This window comes from Symphodus melops, assembly GCF_947650265.1.
Source record: "Symphodus melops genome assembly, chromosome: 22".
NCBI classification, from domain to species: Eukaryota; Metazoa; Chordata; class Actinopteri; order Labriformes; family Labridae; genus Symphodus; species Symphodus melops.
Window position 1 is genome coordinate 7541175 of NC_136712.1, and position 23983 is coordinate 7565157.

The following is a 23983-nucleotide window of genomic DNA, read 5'->3' on the forward strand; positions in this document are numbered from 1 at the left end:
TATTCATTTACTGCATTATTTAGCTAAACCAGTGTCTCTTTTTGGGTCATTCATCATCTTATTACTTAGTTTTGAGTTTCTTCTTTGTGTATTAACTGACTTTGTGTATGCTAAATTGGATGCTACAGCTAAACTTAAACCTTACATATCCTGTGAAGTGTTTTAATCTGGTCAAACAAACATAATTATTTTTGGCTTTAAAAAGATCCTGCAGAATTAGCCGTCTACCCCTATTCCAGTGCTTTAACTTAACTTCCTCCACCCTTTGGCAGAAAAAGGGATATTTCTATCAGATTGAACTTTTCATCGTTATACTTTTTTTTTTTTTTTTAAATCAATGTATGTTATTATGTGTATTTCAAGCAACATGAGGCAATATCAGGACAATTCCATTAAGGTAATGCTCCTTGATTTATTATTACACTCTTCTGGAGTTGTCTCAGTGACAGCCGTGGTGATATCTCAAGTCTGGTCCCATGCCAGCACATTCTTGGGACTCAGACGTTATATCTGCTGACCATGCCCCACACAGCTCTTATAAAAAGCTGCCTATTGTCTTCAGCGGACACTGTTGACTCTCTGCACATCTAACTGACAACTACTCACAGGTAAAACTGCAATTTTTATACAATGATTTTTAAAATATTTCTGCTTTTTTAGAGGGTTTCCAACTTTTAATTTGGCTTTAATTAGTTAACAATTTTTTTTTTTTTTTTACAAAGTGTTTGCAGCTCAGTCAACTTTCTTATAAAAGTCTCTAATCAACTGTTTTTCTAGACAAGAAGTCAGCTTTTAATTTTTTAAAAAGTGAACCTTTGTTTTTACCATGACATCTTCAGCTTGTTTTAAGTTTTAGAGAGCTGACTCTGTGTAAAACAACATAGGATTCAGAGTATAGGGAATGGATGTGTCCTTGTCAAGCCCTTGCTTTAATCCTATTGTCAAAAGGATGTTGAGACAGATTACATTGTGATTCATTAGAGTGACATCTAACCCCTAAACTGTACTAATAATGTTTCTCTTGTGTGTTGTCTGATTGTCTTTATGGAAGACTTGTAGAAGTGGAATTAACTTCTCTTTATGAACAAACTGTTTTCAATAAATAAATTGTCACATCTTTTAATGTTCTCATATAAGCCTAATGAATTTTAAGCGTCACCTCCCTCATCTTTATTTGTTGGGGATTTCAGGAGCCCGACAGACCTGCAGAGATGAATCCCAAAGGGGTTAAGGTGAGCTACTTCTTCCAGTGTTAATCCTGCATGCATCCTGATGCACACGGCAAAGTTCTGGCAGTGGTTATCTGTCAGACTTATCAGAAGCACTGAGAGCTTTCCTCTTGACTCCATCCTAATAATAAAGCATTATCTTTTTACATGTGGCTGCTGTGAGTGTGGACTCTGACGCTCGTAGACCCGTCCAGACATATTTGACTGTATATGGAGTGATTGCTTTAAAAAGAAGTAACTGATTATTTTCTGAGGATGAACATTTTGTCCGTCCTTTGTGCTAGTGCCTTTATACAAACCTGAACAGCCCCTATCATAACAGTTAAATAAAAGAAATTATAATTAAAATGTGGTTATAACCTATGTAACCATATTAAATTTGAAATAATATGAATATTAATAACCATTATTTTCTACAGCCGAAGTCGAAGATTTCAGCTTCACGCAAGCTGTCCCTCAAGGTGAGAAGTCATTAAATATTTTTTTATATTTTGTTATAGATCTGTCAGATCAAGTCTTGAACAATTCCTGCAATGTTCCACATGGATGGAGAAGGTGGAAGAAACTTTTAATTAAGTAGCCTATTTATGATTTATCCCAGCTAATAACCCACATCAAGGAAAAAAAACAACCTTTTTGCTCTCTGATGCTGCACATTTTACACAAAGTTTTGACTCTGTTGAGCACTTCAACCTCTGACTGAAGTGGTTTCTGTTTTGCACAATCAGATGCTTCTCCTTACAAGAGCCTGCGAGGATTTGGAGAGGGAACGGCAGGAGAGGGAGGAGGAGAAAGTGCGCTATCTTGGCGACAAGTTGCCCCCTTTGCAGCTGTCTGGAATACCGCTTGATGAGCTACAAGTAGGAATCATACTTAACACACTTAACAGCAGAGGTGGTTTTTTTTCCACAGCCAAAAATGTATGGCATTTTTGAGTTGTATGGTTATACGCCAACATTTCTCCTCTTCAGAATCTATGTAAACAGCTTCATTCAAAGATTGATGTTGTGGATGAGGAGAGATACGACTGTGAGTCCAAAGTCAACAAACACAACAAAGACGTACGTTTCCGAACACTCTCCCGCATGCTTAAGTCTATATTATCAAATTAATTCAAGTTTTCTAATTTGGGTTAAAGCTACAGATAATGTGGAGAATCATACATCTCCAACAAGTAGCCTATAAAATTACATTTTGCAGTTTGTTCCGTATCTTTTAGATTCACGAGCTAAAGCTGAAAGTAATGGACCTTGGGGGCAAGTTTAAAAAGCCAGCACTGAGGAAGGTGAGGGTGTCGGCAGACGAAATGATGAGGGCTCTCCTGGGCTCCAAACACAAGGGCTCCATGGATCTCCGAGCCAACCTTAAGTCCGTGAAAAAGGAAGACGTCAAAACGGACAAGGTATCAAATTGCAAACTGCTTGAGGTTTTCCAAGCCTTGGTGATGTTTTAAATCTTCTATTTTTATTTTCTCAACCCAAGGTGCTCACCACTGAAGTGGGTGACTGGCGTAAAAATGTGGAAGCGATGTCAGGCATGGAGGGCCGCAAGAAGATGTTCGATACAGCGGGCGGAGCACAGTGAGACTCTGAAACGATAATGCCAGGACACTTAGAGCACCAGAAGGCTTAATGACTCAGAACCTGTATAAATTAAGATAAAGGCTTTCAGCTGTGCCTCCATAGACGGTGCAATGACTCAGAACACTTACAGATAAGTGTTGTTTGAGTAGAAACCCATTGTTTGTTTTTTTATTACCAAAATGTTTTCTTATTACATCTTTAAACAATTAAAGTGGATATGAATAAACACAGTTTGAGTCTTTGATGTTCCATATTTGTATTTGACTTTATCATGTTTCATTGTTCTGGCAGCCGTTGGTTTATGTGCGGCATGTAAGAGGCTGGAAAACTCATGAGGGATTAAATAAAAGGAAGATGGGAGGGGGAACAACAGGTGTACTCAAACTCAAACTGTTTAAATAGATCTTGGATGAATCTATTCTGAAAGTTAACGATACATACTGAAAGTCAAACTGAAGAAGAAATGTAAAGATAATGACAGTTTCTTTCTCTAAAAAAAAACTAAAAAATAAAGTTCGAGACATTTGGAAAACCCAAGTAAAGGTTTGAAAGAAAATTAGCTTTGTATTAGTGCGATTGCGAAGGCCATGTTTATTGTCAAAATTACAGTGGAGATATTTGAGAAATAATAGGTGTGTAATAATAGCAATAAACCCCAGGAGACTATCCAGCAGAGGGCGAATTTAAGATCCTCGGACACCTAGGCTGAGTATTTTTAGCAATGATTTCGTCCTCTGTAACTCCAAACCTTTAAAAGCAAAACTTGAGCTGGGCAGCATAACTTGCAGCCATTGTTATACCACACATACATATGCTTCTCTTGTGTGTCAGTGGGTTGCCTGGCTGCTGTTGCCAAAGCCCTTGTTATTTCAAGTATGACAGTTACACCAGCAATAGCTTCAGGATCCCTGGAAGTACAGGTCAGTTGATGCATTGTATGCTTTTATTGGCTGTTTATGGAAAGGTGCGTTTGGACAGCTGATACAAATCTCTCAAGTATGTAAATGATGCAATTATATTTATACAAGTGCAGTGTGCAGGATAATAATTTCTAAAGTTGGGTTGGGTAGCTAATAATATCATAATTCAGTGGTCTCCTTGTTTTTTGTCATTTACCCTTTCTGTAATGACATCATTTATGTTTAAAAAAATCTTCTCAATTTTACCATTGTGTAGACTTTTTTTTACTACCCCCCAAAAATCTAAAATATTAAAGTGACACAACTTAATACAGATGTTATACACATTGATTTAATATACTAACCACTTTTGGGTTATTAAGTAAAGCAAGTGGTTAAGCCAGGCCTACTTTAGTTTTGGTAATATAAGCGAACTTAACACTGCTTTAAGCATCAACCTGTGTCACTATGTTGTAAGCAAGCTGTGATTTAGTCTTGTGCTCCCTTTTTCTGTGTACCATGCACTCTCTGCAACCAACATTTGGAACCAAATTATTTAATGAAAATCCATACTTTTTAAGACCAACAAATTTCAGTTGACCTTGAGGAATGCTGAATTAATATCCACACCTTCGACAGATCAAGGTGTCACCATCACACCCTTCTTAGTTAGTATAAAACTGTATGTGTGTGAGGTATGTTTAGTCATGCTCCTGCCTGCCCATGTAGTCTTGTAAGAAAAAGCAACCCAGGTCTCAACACCCCGTACCTATAAATACCCCGTGATGAATGACCTTCACATGGAACGAATGTTCCAGATGTGCTAGATTCACTCATGTCAACACCACATAGTGACTGTTAACATGACAAAAAGGTCATGATGCTGGAATCTTCAGTGGACCTTGTCGAGGTGACAGACACATTAAAATGTGACCGGATGTGTCAAAACTCACACCAACAAAGTCACTGCTGTGTGGCGCTCTAACTGTGCTTCAGTGTCAGTGCCACAGGGTGGCAGTCAACAACCAGAAGACCATATTCCATCTCCCGCATTAAATATCCAAAAGTCAAACAAAGACTGAATGTAATGTATTGCAATAAAATCTACTAATATGTATTCTAGTAATATAATTTGGGCAATGTTATGTCTTTCTAAAAAATGATATTGTGGAGCCTGACATGCAATAATTACAGCAACGGCTCCAAGCAATGTTAGTTCATTTCACGAATGTAATAACACATAGAAATACAAAAATTGTTGTTAGGCTACAACTAAAACACAGAGGCAGATTGTATTGTTTGCTGTGTGTATGTGTGTGGTCTGATGAGGAAGAATGATTGATGCCATTAATCTTCAACATGCGGCATGAGCAGGGTATTAATGACTAGAGGGACCGGTGGAGACATTATTGGAATATATTTGACAGAAACAGAAGGGGGGCTGGTGATTAAACTGACCTGGCCTCCATATGACCCATAGCACGTGTTCAAAAGCAATCGCATGTGTTGATGAAATGTCTTTCAGAAAAATTTGTGTTATGCAAGAGCCAGAATTTGTCTACAGGTCAGAACCAAAACCACAAAGACAATTTTTTTTTTTTTTTTTTCAATGTGCAATGTCTTTTCCAGTGTTTACAATTATAAGAATAATGTTGCTCCAGGTATTTCTCAACCGTTATGTAAAACAAAACCTGCAATTTAACACATTTATTTTATTTTCCTTTCAAATAACTCCTCATTATCATTGCCTGTTGCGGTTCAGGTAGTTGGCAACAAGGGAGGGCCCAAATGCAGAACCTCAGGCTAAGTATATATTAAAGTCACTGAAATGAAAACTAAACAAATATTCTAAGAGTGGGAAAACAAAAGCAGACATGGCCGAAGCACCACACTAGAGTCTGTAAGACGTGCAATAAAAATGCTAAATACTGCAGTCCTGGTCATATACATACACCCCAAGTTAACATAGCTCTAGCTATTTTGAAAGCAGGAACAAACATGTTTACAGCATAAATACATGTTTTCTTCTGCATACAGTAGATAATGTCTATAGGCACATACTGTATCAAGGGGTGTTGCTGAGCCGACTTAAAAGATGGAGTTTTCACCAGGAGGCTTAAGACCTGCCCTGGCTCCTCCTCTTTGCCTTTGTCTAGTTTGAAACAACATTTTTAATATGGCGACTGCCATCTATTGAAGTCCACCCAGTGGATGATGTCACAATGACAACGTCCATGCTTTAAACATTGCATGTGTGCACGAGAATGTTTTGAAACAAAGTTGGAGAACAAATGGTACAGGTTTCCTTTGGGCTCACAGGGAAATAATGAACAATTGCAGGGAGTCAAGTGATTGGGAAAATAATGAACTACTATTACTTTGATTTACATATTGCAATAATGAAGCTATATGATTGAGAAGCAACAGAAAATAAGGTCCTGGGGCAAAGATAAGATTGAAAGGGATAAATACATTTACGTCTCCACTTCAGTATTCCCTTGTTGGTTTGAGGTATGTACAAACTTGCCTCCTTTCTGTGACCTCTTGGCTTGCGATGACTAAGTACTGTACAGTAAGTGTTTACAGCTTTCTGTGGTGGCAAAGTGACAAATAAGCTGCTTGAGGCAAATCCTGTTTCTTCTCTAAATATTCGTCTATATTTGGAGGTAATGACACAGGAAAAGGAGCTTAAAAAGAAGCATTAGAAAGGTGGATTCAAGGGGTTTAGACATAAAAGACACTCACATGCACTTACACACAAGCACAATGTGCAAAATGCTCCCCTCAGTCAAAAAGTGTTAATTGGATTCGAGTGAGAGGTAAAGCTCTTTTAAACCTCAATGAAAGATTTACAAGCAGCAGATAGAAACGACTGGAAGCTAAATGATGAAGATGTGCCAAACCATCTGACCCAACGGAAAGGTTGAAGGTTAGCTTTGCATGCCTGTTCTGGAACTACAAGTGCTGAGCACATTACTTTACAGTACACATTGTTTCCTCATATTTTTTTATAAGTATTTATTGATTACCTGGAAGAGTGAAACAAGCCGTGAACAAAATACTGCAGATTACTGTTCCTTTAGCCATTTAATAAAGGCCATCTAACATGTCAACAAATGCAGAAGAAACCAAACAAATTAAACTATCAATCATTCTGAGATCTGTTAACAGCAACTAATAAAGTAAATCCAATATTCAGTCTCCTTGGAATTTTAATTTTTGCTTCCTGCCAACTCCCAAGAGGCGTATCTGGCTCCTCAGGTGATAAATGAAATGTCATGTTGACTAGCTAGTTGCTAAAATTGCTTTCCTGTGTTTTGGTGATTACCTTAACGTGTATACATCTAAACTTATTTTTTGCTATCCAGGTAAAGTTACATTGTCAAATTGTCGACTGTAAAACCAAAGCAAAATGCGAAAAGACACAGTCTGAAGACCTCAAGAACAACATTTGGTGTAAGATCTTTGGGGAGTTAAAACGTAAGTAGATTTCTTTCATTTGAAATGTTTATTTGCGTAACTGTATAGGTAAGTGTTAATTCCGTTAGCAACACAATAAAATATCAAAAATATTTTCTAAAACTTTACAAAAAAACCTTTTGTAAAGTAGGAATTCCATGATTTGTTAGAGGTGGCACATTTTCTGGAGCACAATGAGAAGCTCTTGCACAGTATTGAGTATTTTCTGTTTGTTAGTGTGTTTCTCAAACATAAAAGCTGTTTCACAGCAATTGCATCAGCAACAGCAGTGGTTTTACACAACGTCAGACCTCACCCTGCTCACCTGTGACGGACTTTGGTCTGTTTCTGATTCTGAGTGCAATCACATCGCTAACAATGATGGTAAGGAAATATAAGCATCAAAGGAACCAAAAACAGGTTGTAACATGTAGCGTGGTCACGTGTTTTAGATCAGGACTCTTAAGAACAGTGTGACTCCTTATGTATACCTCTTCTGATGATAAAAGTACAGAGCAAAGGGCATCCAAAACGCAGTAACGCACCATCCACTAGTCCATACATCACCTCTATGGTTAAAGGGAATCTACAGTACAGAGGTGCCTGTGGCCTCGCTCCCTTATTATTGGTTTCCTCTGAGTCAGTAGCGATGGGGAGGGGGCTGATGGGTATTGGTTTTGGAAACCATAGCAGACCAAGGGGGTCAAGCAAGCTGCAGCCATTAAAGATTCACCTTGCTTTAAGGAGGTGAACGCTTTCAAAATAGATGCAAATACTAAAAGGATTTTTGAATGTTTCTCCATTTCCGAATAACAGTCACATTTAGACATTAAAATATCACGCCTCCAACACATCCAAAGCAGTAAAAGACAAGATGATTATACAAACTGCTTTGTGAAAAGCAGAGAGGAACATTCTGCTTGGCTGATCCTACATCGCCCCAAGTCGCCCTGCAGCAACTTTGTGAATAGCCTCTCACAATAAATTATTAATGGTGATGTTGCAATTTACCCCCATTGAAGATTTTGAAAAAAATGCAACTATGGAAGTACATGTATAACACACTACATCTTCCTGGCAGCAAAACAAATCATTTTAAAATATTTTTTTGGTCAAAAAAATTCAAGAAATACTGTTCAAATAGATAATCCCCCATTTGGGATTGAAGTCCCCAAGGATTGTGTGGCTATTGAGGTCATTAACCCACATTAACGTGACTAAAACTAACTGAAAAATCCAGGTAGCAATGTCAAACATTGCAAATCCAATCTGTAACACCAAACAAAAAGTCCCTTGTTGCTTAGTTGCTGTTAGCACAAATTTAAGTAACATGCATGCATATGGGTCAAATCCGCTCCTTTTCAATGCAAATGAGCCTCACTATAAACAGTCCTATTTGCAAAAACAAGTGCTTAAAGCAAGGGTAGGTTTAGAAACTTATTAGTCTTCAACGAGTTGGTGGTAATAGTGTTACATTTATAGGGGCAGCAAAGCCTAGAATACCCGTAATCATGGCTACATTTCCACCTTGGTGTGACCTAAAGAATAAATTGACTGTAAATCAGTCTGTGAACCTTGAAGTGGGGCCGACAGTGGTGGGGAGTGATACACAATTCATGCCGCTTCAAAATGTTCTTTGAATTCTTCCCCTGAATGAGCAAGACTTTAGAAATGTCTGTATTTCAATTTTTGCACAAACTCAGAGGTCCAGAAACTCTAGATTAATGTGAAAGAGTTTTTGTACAAAATGATTCCCCTGGGTCAAATGGGAAATATAATAGCTGCAGTAATGTCATCATTTTAAACCTACAGTATATATGTGTATATAAATGAATACATTTGTGTCTGTGTATACATAAATGTATGCGTTTACATGTATGTAGGTAGGCACATGTAAATAGATCCATTTTAATTTTTTATCGTTGATGTAACCATGTAATGTATAATTCTGCATCCCATGTCTAAGCAATGTCCTGTTGAGGGACAGCTGATCATCTGATCTGATCAATGACTGCCTAACAGAATATGGCTTTTACTATTTGTTTTGCTTTTGTTTGTTGCATGTGATTGTCTTGGTGTTACTGTATTTCCTGCACAGGCTTTGTTATTCAATTATTACGTGAAACCAAATACAATATGCACATTTTTTTTCTGTATTTCCAATAACTTTATCACATTCTTCAACTCTGAATCACATTGTAGAACTCCGTATGTTGCTCATCTGCTGCTCTCTGCTGCTCTTTTATGTCTTCCTCTGTGTAGAGATACTTTGGAAAATCAATGAGGAACTTTTTTTTTTTTTTACCTGGACTCCCCTTAGTAGTGTACCACACAGTATTTTCAACCGTCAGAGATGGCCTCTCCAACTCCTACTGGTTTAAATATTTAGACTGTAAAATAGAATTTTGAAGCCCTTCTGGATTGGTTTAAATTATATTTTAGAAGAACTCGCAGCTTGGCTCCAGGGCTGGTTGTTTCATCACTTTGGTCCAGACTGATATATACTCATGAAAACTCTTGGCTCCTTTTAAGTTTTTCTCTATCAACACATTTACATTTATCTTTGGTTGTGATTCCAATGGCTCAACAACTATCGGATGGATTACCAAAATATTTCTTAACATATAACTGTTGTCCTATTGATTCATTAAAAATTGTATTGAGTATCTCCCACATGGCTTTCAGACACATTTCTTCATGGCATTAAAAACCCTTTTAATTCTGTCTTAAAAGCATTTATTGTAAACGTCTAGCAATCCTTGTTGCTACTTAGCTAAATCTTTTTAGGTACGTTTCTCAGATGCTCATGATATCTATGACTCACTGGCTTGCTTCTCTCAGCCGGCACCTCCGCAGAGGGTCCGTAATGAAGTGTAGCATTGGAAGTAATTAATCTCTACCTGACATTAATTGCTTTATCGTGTCGTCTGCTCTTATCGAGTCTCTTTTTGCCATTAATGCTCCAAAGTCCTTGGAAAAATGTTTGATTCCTTACTCCTATCATAAACCTTAAACTTTTCCTTCTCCATCACTTTTTTTTTACAACGTGAACACATTAGACTTCTTTGGCATTATTCACTGCAAGTGACAGCTTTATTGTGATAGATGTCTCCTTTTTATTGTGTTTGTCTCCCGAAAACTTTTCATGCCAAAGGGATAATGATAACACGTAAAACATCCATAACCAATGAGACATTTTAGGGCTCAAAATCTCCTATTCTGAGGCAAGTCAGGTGCAAACAGCTACCCATTGATCGATATTAACGAGAGGCCCTGCCCCCAGAGGAGCCAAAGAAAAGAGCAGTTATCTTTAATTGCTAAGTCTGAAGATTAGAGAGAAGTGAGAAAGTACTTTAAACGCTGTATAGTGACAGAATGAAGTAGAGTGCTCACTTCAAATGGAAACTTTTTTAAATATGTATGCAAGTGCTGAGTGCTATGGCTACTCAACACAAACACAGGAATCCTTGTCAACTCTAGACACTGTGTTTTGAATGGCAGCTTTCTTTTACTTTGGGTTCACAATTGTGCACTCAGTCTGCAGACTGCATCAAACACTGCTGAATAATGAGAGGGAAACAGCCGATACACTTTCAACTGAGCAACAAACCCAAGATACAACAGCTCTCTGGGGAGAGAGCCTACATTGAAATAGCACAGTTTTGAGATTAGAAGTTCTGGAGGAGGATCCTAGGATGGGACAAAACTTTAACACTGCAAACCAACTTTCCAATTTCTCATTTAGAGGAGACAGGTGTTTGCATATGTGATTTCTCAAAGGTTGTACGGGCTTTAAATGAGATGATATTTAGACATTTCATAGCAAGTCTATGAAACATTTTATCTGAGCGTGTGACAATGTCAGACTATTGGTTGGTTACTAACAATTGCCATGGAATCTTGGTAATTCATTGTCCACAGAGAATGAATCCTATGCAGACTATGGAGATTACTTGTTTTGCTGAAGCACCACCAGGAGGTTGACATTTTGAGCTTTCAGCCAAACACATAAGCAACTGATGAATGGATTGACTTTAAAATGTAGTCACAACATTCATGGTGTGCAGAGGACAGCGTTCAATGACTTCAATTGCTTTCTAACTTATGCCCTGCACCACCAGGAGGTCAACATGTTGTGCTTTTTCAAGTTCATTCACTGAAGTGTGTGCTGTATACCTGCCTAACATACCTGGATGTTTTGTCATTCATTGTCCCCTAAAGATGAATCAAACCAACGTTGGTGATTCCATAGGTCTTGCACTTGTACCAACAGGACACTGACATTTTGAACTTTAAACGAAGTATGTCATGGACTGATGAATGGATTATCATTACAATTAGTCAACATTCATGGTGCCCAGGGGGTACATTTTAAGGACTTTGCTGCCTACTTTGACTTTTGTTTAGGAACCACTTAGAGGTTGACACTAAAGCCTATGCGGAAGTGCAAAAAAGCATGGCGACTACGCTGAGCCTCCAAAGCCTCCTGCTGTAACAAGATGGCTGACATTGTCACATAATATCTTAATATCTGCTCTGCGTTTTGCATCCCTGATTATATACTTGAATTTCCCTCGGGATCAATAAAGTATCTATCTATCTGTCTATCTATCTGTCTATCTATCTATCTATCTATCTATCTATCTATCTATCTATCTATCTATCTATCTATCTATCTATCATTCCAGTGTCAGCCAAAACCAAACTTTAAACACAGGCAGAAGACAGGGTCCGCAGACACAGTCAACAGCACACATGGTGTTTGACTGGCTTTACTTCAGAACAGCTCTAGTTTTTTTTTTCAAATAAAGTTATACTGAATATCTTTAAACTTATAGTATTATGCATGATGACTCAGTATGATAAAACTCTTAGTCATATCTAGAAAGAAAATAAAGTTTAAAATCTCCGGGTGCATGATAGCAGAGAGGAAAACTTTAAAATTCAGATCACACTTTGTACCATGTCCTTGTCGTTTCTGATCAAGGACATGCAACCTATTGAGACTTCAGATTCCTAAAAGGTAATTGGTGTGAAAGGTGAGTTGCAGCTCTCCCAGGATAGGGTCCAGAATAAGCAAGGCTGGAAACTTGCAGATGTCACCCCAGTGAAGGGTCACTGCTGGCAGCTATTCCATTTTTATAATCCTACATTAAAATGCTCTTTCCTCTCCTTCCATTGTGTGATACTGGTCGGCTGCTCAAGCCCATTTTTCACTTCATGCATCTTGTAAAGCAGCCATATGGAAGGGGAGGACCTGGCTGCACCCACACTGGCTCACCACTGTGTTCCTAATGCCTAACTGGCTCAATGTCAAACTATATTTTTATTTCCTCTGAGCAGGGTGTAAAAAGTTATATATATTTTGGAACGTCCTGCCAAAATAAAATATACAAACAACTTTTTGACCGTTTTCATAAAAATAGCACTAATCACAGTATGTCATTAATGTCACTCTATTCCTCAAGGACTTTGGCAAACTGTTGTGTGCCTCATTAGACTGTCGATCATTAATAAAGAAGAAAGAATATCATAAAAGTGACAACACTCCTTTTAAATCATCGTTAGTTTTTAAATAATCTGCCAAACACAAATATGAGGCCTGATACAAATTAAATGTATATTATATTAGAATATTATTATATAAAAATATATAATAATATTCTACAACAAACTAATACATAGAATTTCTTGCACATTGGCAATGCAGAAACTACTGCACCAAACTACAGCAGCAGAGCACTCTCAGTGAAACATCACTTTAAATCTTTATCTGGAAAGATCATCTTTGCAAACCTAAAACCCATTTCCTCTTCTTGCTCTCCTCGCTGCTATCTTCTTGGTTGACTTGTTTTTTATTTCCCTTTTGGTGAACTCACAGATAGGAAAGCAGAGATTGAAAAGCAGAATATAGTTTCCTTTCCAAACTATAACATTTTTTTTTTTTTTTACATTAGGGATAAAAAACTTTTGGATATGGTTGGTTCATGTGAAAGAAAGACAACATCTACATTGTAAATAAGAAATAAATCATTCACAAACTGCACTGCAAAGTGAGCCCCATTAAAACAAGCTGTTACATTCTCCACTATACCCTTCTTTTTGAATCATATAGGGCAAAATTGACTCCTTAAAAAAACCGAAACCACCCAACACAATCGAGACTGCCATGCGTCAAAAAGAGCCCCACGAGCAATACTAATCACTTCAAATGGAGAACAGACAGCAGAAGTCAGATCTGGAACACTGGCAGAAAATTTCAGAACAACTCCATCAAAAAGTTTTGCTTTAGCTATGATAAGTGGATGAGAACTAGAAAGGTATTGAAAGAAACAAAAAGTCAACATTTTGAAGCTTCAACATTCATGTTGCTTCAGATTGAAAGTAATAAATAGCTTCAACTTCCTTATGTTGGTCATCAGTGCTGTTCATCAAATTTGATATCTGTCAGGGACGTGTGCAGACTTTTAGGTAGGAGTGGCCTGAAGTGTAACGTGCGCATACAAATTAACAATTCATTTATCCATTCCTATTCCACTAAGAATGTCTACTTTTATTAACATAAGAGAATGGCATTGCATATATCTATTGCTTAAAGGGATACTTCACCCATTTACATGAAGCTGTGTATCATTAGAAACATGGTAGTAGTGTTGAATGGTCGTGAATCCAATCCTCATTTTGCCCTGAGACGAGAAAAATGTGTTTTTCTTTGCTTCAAAGTTTTCTTCATGTGATGCAAAAAGCGTTATATTGGATCACATGAAGAAAACTTCCGGGCAAAGAAAAACATGTTTTTCTTGTCTCAGGGCAAAATGAGGGCTGGATTCATGACCAGTCAACACTACTATCATGTTTCTAATGATACAAAGCTTCATGCAAATGGGTGAAGTATCCCTTTAATTATTTCAGAATCCAAAAGATGTATGTTAAAATTCAAAAGTCTTATAAAGTAGATTTGGGAGGAATTTACTGTATTTAGATGTAAAACTACTAACTCAAGAAAATATTCTACCTTGACATGTCCAGGAAACTACAGGCAGTCAGTGGTTAAAAAACAAAAACAACAACAACAACAACAGAAGCAGATCTTAACATAAGGTCAGTTTCTAAAAAAGGCAAATCATAGTTTAATATTTTAGGGTGGCATCTGGGGTGGCCAATCAGGGTGATATCTTCAACAAACCATGACAACAGATAATTGTCATGTTTGCATATTATTTTTTTATATATAAGTGTAGTCCAGTCCAGGTAATACTATGACTTCCTTTACAGTTTTGCTGAGATAAATGATAATATTCAAGTTATAAGGATTTCTTGTCTATTTTTAAAACACTCCAGATTTCATAAGGGGATGGTTACTTAGCAGGGCGGTTAAAAAAACTAAGCATCTAATTTTCCTTCTGATGTTAATGAGAAAATGTCGACAAATATTATCAACAAAGCAGCAATGATTTTTCATATTCTCATAATGTAAAGTAACAAACATATTTCTCCCCTTTAGGATGTCTATCATTGGCTGTATGTTACAACACGTTTCTGCTTTGCAAAAGATTTCAGGCTGTTTCTGTATTATTCTTTCCGCAAATGATTCATATATGCTGTCAAACTGCTGAAAGATGTTCGCTTGTGTTTTGACTTTTTGCATGTTTTGTGTGCAACACTTCCAGGCCCACCTCACCTCAACACAGCCTGAACAAATTCTGTAGAGACTGAGTTTTCTATGAAGGGATTATTTAATGTTCTTACATGTCTATTGGAGTCTACCAGGGGCAGTGCAGTTTAGTTCAGCTCTGAACAGTGAGGATTATTTTAGAGGCAAATCAAAGTCTTGAGGGATTCAATTTTCTACAAATTACTCAGTGAAGTGGAACTTTCCTTGCAGGAGGAGAGACTGGTGTAAACAAGTTGGGCTGTGTGATTCAAAGTCTGTGGATTCACATGTAAAACGTGCAAGACGTGTTGACATCACCGTCCACTACGGCCCCGCCCCCGCTGATGCTGATTCCCCCCTTGCATCAGCACCATTTAGAGAGAGAGAGAGATAGAGAGAGAAAGAGAGAGAGAGAGAGAGTACCCAACCCTGGCAGAGTGTACAGAGGCATCAGACAGCGGCCACAGCATCCTGGTTACGCATCTCTGAGAGGCCTCGTCGACGGTTTGCAGCGCCAGAAAACATCCGAAGAAGGAGTCTACTAAGCCGGGCACACGGCCACAGCTACAGTCAGTGATGGAGAGCCTGCTGGATAACCCAATGAAAGCCGTTCTTTACCTGAAGGAGCTCACCACCATCGTCCAAAACCAGCAAAGCCTGATCCAAACGCAGCGCCAACGCATCGACGAGCTCGAGCGGAAGGTAGAGGATTTGATCGGTGAGAACCGGCAGCTTCGGGACCCCCATCACTACGTCCAGCAGCCCGCTCAGCATCACCACCACCACCACCCCCACCCCCCACAACATCACTCAAGCCACCGCAGCGCCAGTCCCCAAGCGCCGGCCCACCTCCATCAGCACGCGGGGAAAGCTGCGGCTCACCTCGGCCAGCAGGCGCAGCAGCAGCAGCAGCAGCAGCAGCATCAGCAGCAGCAGCAGCATCAGCAGCAGCAGCATCAGCAGCCGCCTCCACCGCAGCAGATTCCCGGTCTGTCCGCCCAGCCTCAGCAGCACCAGAACCCTCCTGCTACATCCTCCCACCACCCGCAGCAGCTGCAGCTCGTGCCCACCTCGCCGCAGTCTCCCAAAACGAGCCAAGGAAGCCCGGACTCCGGAGAGGAGGACAAGAGGAGCCCCTGCTGCAAGTCACTGGTTCCGCAGACTCCCACCACGCTCTGCCGCTCGGTTGGATTGGCCAGGAAAACGGAGTAAGTATAGTTTGTCATGCGGTAAAATAAATAAAAAGTAAAAATAAACAAGCGTTCAGTTTAACTTACGGAGCTGAGCAACCCCCCCCCCAACATGACCTTTATTAGAATCCTAGCGTACTGTGATAAGCAAGTGACCCCCCCCCCCCCCCCCCCCCCCCAAAAAAAAAGGGTTTTCTCACTAATACATTCAATGACCCTATTAAAATGGATATTTTCGTAGCGTACTCCAGCAGATTTCCATATCTAAATATAGTAAATGTATTTGGATAGAAAACAGTGTACTATCCTCAAAGAGCCATCAAAACAATTGATAGCCTCAGATTAAGCTGAAATGTTGGAAACATATTCAAGGAAAGCTATGAAAGCAAACGTATGCAACACAATGTAGCGGAATACAATGAGGTACTGTACTGTAAAAAGCAGAGGCTGTTTCTGTTCTTTGATTAACTTCACACCCTCTCACAACAAGCTGCAGGCTTAATTTTCTGACAGGTAATTCAAGCTCCTCCTGAATTTTCAGATTATTCACTCCGTTGTTGCCCTGTTTAATCAATTGCATGCTTAATGGATATTGATTGTGAGGACCCATGGCTGGCATTTTAACTGTGGCTGGTTTGTTAATTCTGCACCAAAGAGGACTGTCACTCATCTTCACGGACTAAACACTGCGATCATTTTTTTTGGGTGGCCTTTCTTTCGCGAAGGAGGACTTTTTTCCCCATTGCCTCGACCTGTAGATCCCACACTTTGGATATGTAATCAGATGAGATTTTATTTATTTATTTGCCAAAGAAATGCACCTGTTTTGAGGCTTGGTAGATAAAGTGACTTTGCAGGTGCCAGTAGAGCCTGATGACATTGTAAATAAACTTACAAAACAGGTATAAAAGCACTCATTCTTAATAGAAAAGCAACAACTTTCAGATCAATGTCAGCACTTTTTCATCTAAAACACCGAGACAAAAGTTCTAATTTGCAAACTGGAAGACTGCAAACGGCGGTTATTCATTAAGACACAAGCTGCACTGGGAAGACAAGAAAACACAAGTATTACCTCTCAATCTAGGCTGTTTAGAGTTGCTAGTAAGCCTTTGGCCTGAAGTGGTGTGGTTTAAAGTCACTTATTTGTACATTAGTTGGGAGTCATTGTTGAATTTATTCCACCAAACAGAGTTGAGTTACACCATTTTGGCGTAGCAAACAGAGCTGATATGCAACTTATTTCAGAACTAATTCATCAGTCAGGCAATTTTTCAAGTTGAAGAACTATCATCCGGAGTGCTGATAGCCAAGAGGTTATGCACGCACCCCATGTACAGAGGCTTTAGTCGTCGTTGCAGTAGCTGTGAGTCCAAACTCGGCCTTTGCTGCACGTCACCCCCTCCTCTCTCCTCCAAACATTTCCTGTCTCTCTACAGCTGTCTTATCGAATAAAGACAAAAAAGCCCCAAAACCACTTTAAAACTGTCATTCCCAGTACCAGCTTCTCAGTTTAGTAACAGAATATGTGGGTGTATGGCTCAAACAAGAGTGTTTGAACTCAGACTCATGGACAATTAAGGCATCAGTTTTCTCTTGTGTAGATTTATTTGCATCTTTTTACATATATAAACATGTTTGAGGCCTTTTTAGTCTTACGAGAGAGGACAGCTGAAGAGAGACAGGAAATGGTGGGTGCAAAGAGTGGGAGATGCAGCAGAAGGCGGAGGTTGGATTTAAATCTATGGTTGGTGCGATGAGGGATGACAGCGAGGCTATCGGAGGCCCCTTTTTGTTTGAATCAACTCATGTTTTGAAAATAAATGTTAGATTATTTCATTTCAATCTCATTGTAAGTTGTATCAGCTTTATTTTTTCATTATTTAACAGACCGAATAATGATTCAATTCAGCTTTTCCAGTATCAGTACTGTCACCTTCTATTTTATTATGTAGAATAGAATCCATGTTGCAGGTTTCTTGCATCAACTCAAGGTTTAACTCGTACTAAAAAAGAGCCTTGTATCTTCTTCCGATTTCCTCCAAAACATGAAATCTTCTCATTTATACTTGCATTGTATACGTGCTTCAGAACTGTCCGGGGTGCTGACTGTTCTTTGCCACTATCAAGGTCACATGAATTGCCTCAGCCAGAGCCGCACGCAGTAACGCACAATACAGCGCAGTGAGTCCCATCTGTTCCACCAGGCTGCATTTACATTGTTTTTGTTAATCCAGATTGATTTATCATGCTATAAAAAGGTACAATTAGTAAAGAACAGGGATCAAAAATCCTATACAGCATGGCCGCCATGGAATTATCCAGACATGAAAGGACACAACAAGTGAAGGAGCAATGTAATTTCCACTTAAAGCGTTGATCCAAGTCAGACAAGGATATGAAAAAAAAACCCTCATACTAAAAGTTGTGTATACTCTGTCTGTTTGGCTCTCCATTATGTTCCTTACTTCCTGTTACCTTTTGTAAATAATAATCATTTGAGGAATGCACATCTAGGCTGCCTTTAACTTATAAAGTAGGTTATATTGTTAAGAAGTTGTTTCCACTCCTAGCAGACTTCTCTACAATGGGCTCCAATTCTTATAAATAATCTAAAGTGTTGCAAGTATGATACATCTGTGAAAGACTTTAAGGACGTCTGTGGGATCTGAGAAAAGCCTCAGGAATCCTGCTTACTCTTCTTCCTCTCTGTCAACTTCACCACCTCGTCTCTTTTTTCTTCAAATCTTTGACTCCTTGTTCACAGCCGTCAAAACATACCTTTGTCCACACACTTTCGTCACCAAATGTTTGTCTTAGATCTCACACTTCTGTCAAACTGTCACAAATGCTGCTGCTCTTCTAATTTACAAGTATCTGAAGGGACTGATGGTTACAATTCAGAGGGATATCATCCATAAATGTCTGGTCAAAAAAACATCTTTGAAAACTCATGCTGATACCTTGGTCAAAAAGTTAGCGTTAGCATTGGAACAATTCCTAGTAACTACCATTCGAAAGCCTAAATTACGTGGCTAAATTTAGTTGACCAGGAATTCACGACTTATAAATCGACGTATCAATCTAAGCGTTCATGCCAGCTCTGATGTTCTATAGTGATTGCGTTTTGCCTCTGTTACTATCTCCCCCTTCTGGCTCTGGGTTGAGAAAACTTTGCTCCAACATTATGCCTTTAAGATATTTATATTTACATAGCGTCGCAATAGGTAGTAACAATCCAAGTCTCGAGCTAGCGGTGTGAAAAGAGCCAATTTCTCAGATTCTTATATACAACCTTCAGATCCTGACCACTGTAGTGGTAAAGTATTTCGGCATTTTGGCTCCCCACCAAGTGCATGACCTTGGTGTAAAACGGCTGTCACGTGTATATATTACATTGCTCCTTCTCTTTTCTTGATTGTCCTTGTCTGTGCTTCCAATCCTCCTAACTCACTGTGTACTTTGCGTTTCCTCTTCATCATTATCTCATCCTTCCTCAGTTCCCCCCTCCCACACCTTTACTGAAATCAGCAGCTTATGCTACAAATACGGATCAGCATTCATTCCCATCCTCCAACCATCAGGCTCTCTACCATTTAACCCATCTCCCTGCTGGGCTGGGGTGTTGAGTCCAACCTGTCCAAAGCTTCTCTGCATACGCTTGAGGGCTGAGTGTGTGTGTTAAAATGAAAGACTGTCAAGGTTGGGCGAGGTGTGTTCAGGAGGGAATCAAGATAAGTGACCGGCATAGGAAAGGTGTTGGGATGTATGTCTGATATACTCAGCAAGCCCGTTGCCTGAGCTGGAAATCTCAGGGTCCTCATAGGGCTCCAGGTGTTTCTAAGGTGCTTCTACGCTGCTTCCTTGCCTCCCACACATTTGCAGATATATTAAGCTCCTGCTCTTACACACAAAGTACTCACTAATGCACACAGACCCTAACATGCCACATGCCAACTGGCAGCATGCACAATTTTCCACATTGGCCGTGACTCTCTCTAACCACCATGCCCTCGTTTTTCCTCGCCTCAGACCAGCTGGGGTGTAGAATGTATGCCATCTCCTGTCGCTGCCCAATCTCCTTGAGGAATAAACTGGGATGTATAGCTAGCTCTGAGAGGTGAGGGGGGGGGGGGGGGGTTAGCACACTCAAAGACATGCATACATACTGGGATCCCTGCTGTGTGCTTGCTGGATGCTGCCATCTCTCCGTGTTCTGACGCTCTCAGATCAATGTGTCTGGAGCGTTGCCAGCTAAGACCCTGCCCGCTATGCTAACCCTTCAGAGCCACTCGAGCCTTGATCTCATAGCACTGTAGCCTTACCTGACAGCTCTCTGTTATGTTAAAATAACACAAGCCTTTTTCCTCTAAATAACATACCGTCAGTAAACACTGAGTGAAACAAATAAACTCATGTCAAACCTAAAATGTGCTCAAGAAAAGTTCAATGTTTACAATTTTATGGCCTGTTGAGGCTGACTGTCCACACTTCAAATCAATAGTTTTGACCAATGTGCTTAAATGTGGTCTTTTTAATAAGTCTGTCCCTTAAAGATTTATGATTGAAATCATAAGCCAGATGACCGACATCAGTAGCCCAAATCAGACTGCTGTTTCAAGCTGTGATATTTTACTCTTGTGACGTTATGTTGTAGCGGAATCAATATTAACATACACAGATGTACAAAGTGATGACTATTATATGACTATTGACTAGTGATGACTATTATATTAGTTACAGCGTTTTTTCCCCCCCAAAAAAAAGCAGTGTTGTGCCAGTGTTTTGCACAAGATACTTTATGGCAGACAAAATGTTTCCTTAACATAGGCCAAGTTTATTGCAAAGGTACTGCCCTTACCAAAATGATTGACATGGTAAATCACACCCACTAAAAACACTATTTGAAGGAACTTCTAAGGCGACGCCCTCATTTTAATGAACAAAGGCTTTCAGAAGGAGTTGCCTGCTAAGCTACACCTAGTTTATTTTCCTTCCCAAAAACAATCTTACCTGGTGCGGTTAACCACTAAAGACACTCAAAGTTAAAAATAAGTATATCTAAATCTCCTTGGCTGGGCTTTGTGGAGCTGCTTGCTGATCTGTTCCTCACTTTGGCTGAGTTACTCAATTAAATTCTTCATTATACCAAACAATATTAAAAAGAGTAGTTTTCATGGCTAACCGATGTGTCAAAGTGTAATATTACCTCTTTTTCAATGTGGTCTCAATGCCTAAGGGAAATATCTAGCGTTTGCCGCTAAATGCTAGGCTATGTTTGTTTGTCTGTCCCTTGTTGCTGAGCAGAACACGAGTAGTAGGAGGGATTAGGAGACACGTAGCCAGACTGGTGATGGATGTACGGAGCTGAAATGGAGATATTGTTCCACTCAGTTTGTCTCTCGCCCTCTCTCTCTGTCCTCCTTTCCGTAATTCCCTCCCTGCCACCATTACTAGAGAGCTAGGACCTCCCATCCTCTGCTTTTTAGCTCACTTCACCTCCCCTCTGCCTGAATGGGAATCTCGGCTGCTCGGTTATGACAGGGTGGCTTGGCTCTGCAGCTGCTGGAATCCAAATCATGAATATCACATTTGGTGTGTAGTGCTTTTAAATTGCTTCATTTCTCAGAGGATGTAGCTGGCGGGTGATTCCTGACTCCCTGGTAGAATTTTAGCTGCTGTCATGCACAAGTTGAGGAAGGGGAACAACTGTCCCATTTGTCAGACGTTCAGTCGTGTGTTCATCTGTGTCCATTAGAGTTATTTGAAAAGAAGAAGAGAACAGTCGTTTTCAGGTAATATTAAGGATTATTTTTAAGTAGCGTTTCTTAATCAAGACGTTATGCATACAATCTCAATGTGGGTCATTTGATACTTAAATGCTATCAGATTTTTGTATTCTTTTTTCAAGTAAGCAGTCACACTGAGGCTATTTGAAAAGTTTTAAGAATTACTTTAGTGTTTGCTTGACCGTGAAATAGTTTTGCAAACTGTTAAATGAAATATACAGAACCTTTAAGCTGTTATTGATGGATTTTTTCATGGATTTAAAAAAGAATAACATGAAGTTAAGATCTCAAATGAAGTGAAATGGATCATTACATTCCTACCGAGTCAACTCTGTATTCTTCTGCTACGTTATGTATTTTGTAGGTATGGTATAGTACTGGACTCAGCTTTGTTCCTCCGACCTTGCAAAATGCTTGATTCTCAGACTTCACAAGTATCTGATGGATTACTTTTGCTGATCAATATGAAATACACACTGCTAACATTTAAGCCGCCTGTTTGACAGCTGGCATAACATAATGGATGTGACTTATTCATAACAGCAAATGGTTAAACAAAAGTTGCTTGAACTTCCCTGATACAAAGATTAAAGATCAGAAACTCTTGGCAACTTCTATCAAATACAGTAACCCAAACATTTCTTTACATTTTAAATGGAAATACAGAGAAATGTTTCAAGATTGTGCACAAATTTGACAAACGCGCCGGCCTCTCAGATCAAAAGTCACAAACTCTTTGTTGATTTTTCTTGCAATTATTACATCAAGCTGATTCTTGGCCAATAATTTTCCTTTCAGGTGCAAAATGTACATCTTTTGATTAATGATTCGTTCCATTTCCAGCCAGCAGTACTTGATTGATGTTATATTTTGGCTGCCTTGCTGCAACTTCTCTTGCCAGATAGCTTGTTCAGAACTAGATGAGAAGATGATTATACGGAACAGATCTCGGGAAAAGGGAACAACACGAAATAAGAGACAGGCTAAATAATTACATTACAGACACAAAAGGCCATGCAAGGACAGAATTATATCACATTACGTACTGAGTTGCTCCCCTGTTGTCCAATTGTATTCCTGACTTGGATACTCAGTATAGTTTTTTAATTCCTCTGATTCTATGTTTTCCAATCATTAGAAATGACGAGCTTGGCTCATCATCCATGTTTTTTTCTAACATGGCTCCAAACTGGCACTCCTCTGTCACTTAGGCAAAACGCCCGACTTACAAAGAGACAAGTGTCATCCTCGTCCTTGACACTTCCAGATGACATAATACTTTATATGCTGATGTCACACATCAAAATGTAAGTCTCTGCATAACATTTGAATAACTTGGTGCTGGTTGTCTTGTTACACAAGCTGAAGAGCGAGTTGACTTTTTTATGTGGTTGGATGTGAATTATTCAAATATTTGATTGATGCATTTAATTTCTGCTTCACGCACATGAACAGTAGGCCTAATGAGCAATCTGCAGACAGTGTGTCATTAGTATGCAATCTACATATGTCTGAAATGTGGTTGCAAATGGCAATGTCATCAGCGGTTGTCATCTAGCGTCACTCAAACTGATTGCATAATGCAGCCGGATAATTTGATTGAACAATCAGAGCTTTCTGTCCAATCAATCCCTTTGAACTATGTACATTTTCACTTGCTATTATTATTCTGGTACAGTTTTGAACAACAGCTTAATATCTTCAATAAAAATGACATACTTCAGTTTTATTGTCCATTGACTTACACTTAAAATGTCTTGAAAATTATGCATGATTCAAAAGTGTGATACTGCTGGAGCTGTTTGTACAGAGAAGATTTTGGAATTCCTCAAAGGATAATACTGTGCTGTGACTCCGACTGGTCAGTAAGCTAATAACCTCTGCAGCTCAGGGAAAAGTGGTCTTAGAAAGTGGGAACTGTGTGCTGTCATGGAAAAAAAAATCCACCCATCTGTCGTGCAGATTTCACCTCGTGAGAGCTTAGAGCTGAAAATCCCTCAACAGACAATCATAATTGTCTTGCACTATGAGTACCAGTGTGCCACTGTGGGCTGGGAGAGTGGTTACATTTTGGAGTCATGTTCAGACTGAATGTATTGTAAGAAAAAGACATGATTCTGATTTCTTTAAAAAAAAATAAAAAAATAAAAAAAAAAGGTTCATAAGATTATTAATAGTTT

General features: G+C 39.1%; 3 protein-coding genes across 4 annotated transcripts in view; 2 read left to right on the plus strand and 1 right to left on the minus strand.

The window, feature by feature from the left end:
- The window catches only part of st8sia1 (ST8 alpha-N-acetyl-neuraminide alpha-2,8-sialyltransferase 1), a 123208-nt gene that overhangs the window by 18867 nt on the left and 80358 nt on the right, over window positions 1-23983 (minus strand). The window lies entirely within an intron of this gene.
- Window positions 550-3054, plus strand: LOC306817946 (troponin I, slow skeletal muscle-like). The gene is made up of 7 exons (XM_079335220.1): window positions 550-608; window positions 1191-1232; window positions 1649-1690; window positions 1958-2089; window positions 2201-2290; window positions 2449-2631; window positions 2712-3054. The coding sequence occupies exons 2-7, from the start codon at window positions 1212-1214 to the stop codon at window positions 2811-2813; spliced, it is 570 nt and encodes a 189-aa protein (XP_079191346.1). The 5' UTR covers window positions 550-608; window positions 1191-1211; the 3' UTR covers window positions 2814-3054.
- iqsec3a (IQ motif and Sec7 domain ArfGEF 3a) overlaps window positions 14967-23983 on the plus strand; it is an 88009-nt gene continuing 78992 nt past the window's right edge. The window contains exon 1 of one of the 2 annotated variants that reach the window (XM_079334879.1): window positions 14967-16032. In XM_079334879.1, the coding sequence (XP_079191005.1) occupies window positions 15401-16032 (632 nt within the window). In that variant the 5' untranslated portion in view covers window positions 14967-15400. The remainder of the gene's footprint in view (window positions 16033-23983) is intronic. The other variant, XM_079334878.1, reaches the window with a different exon arrangement.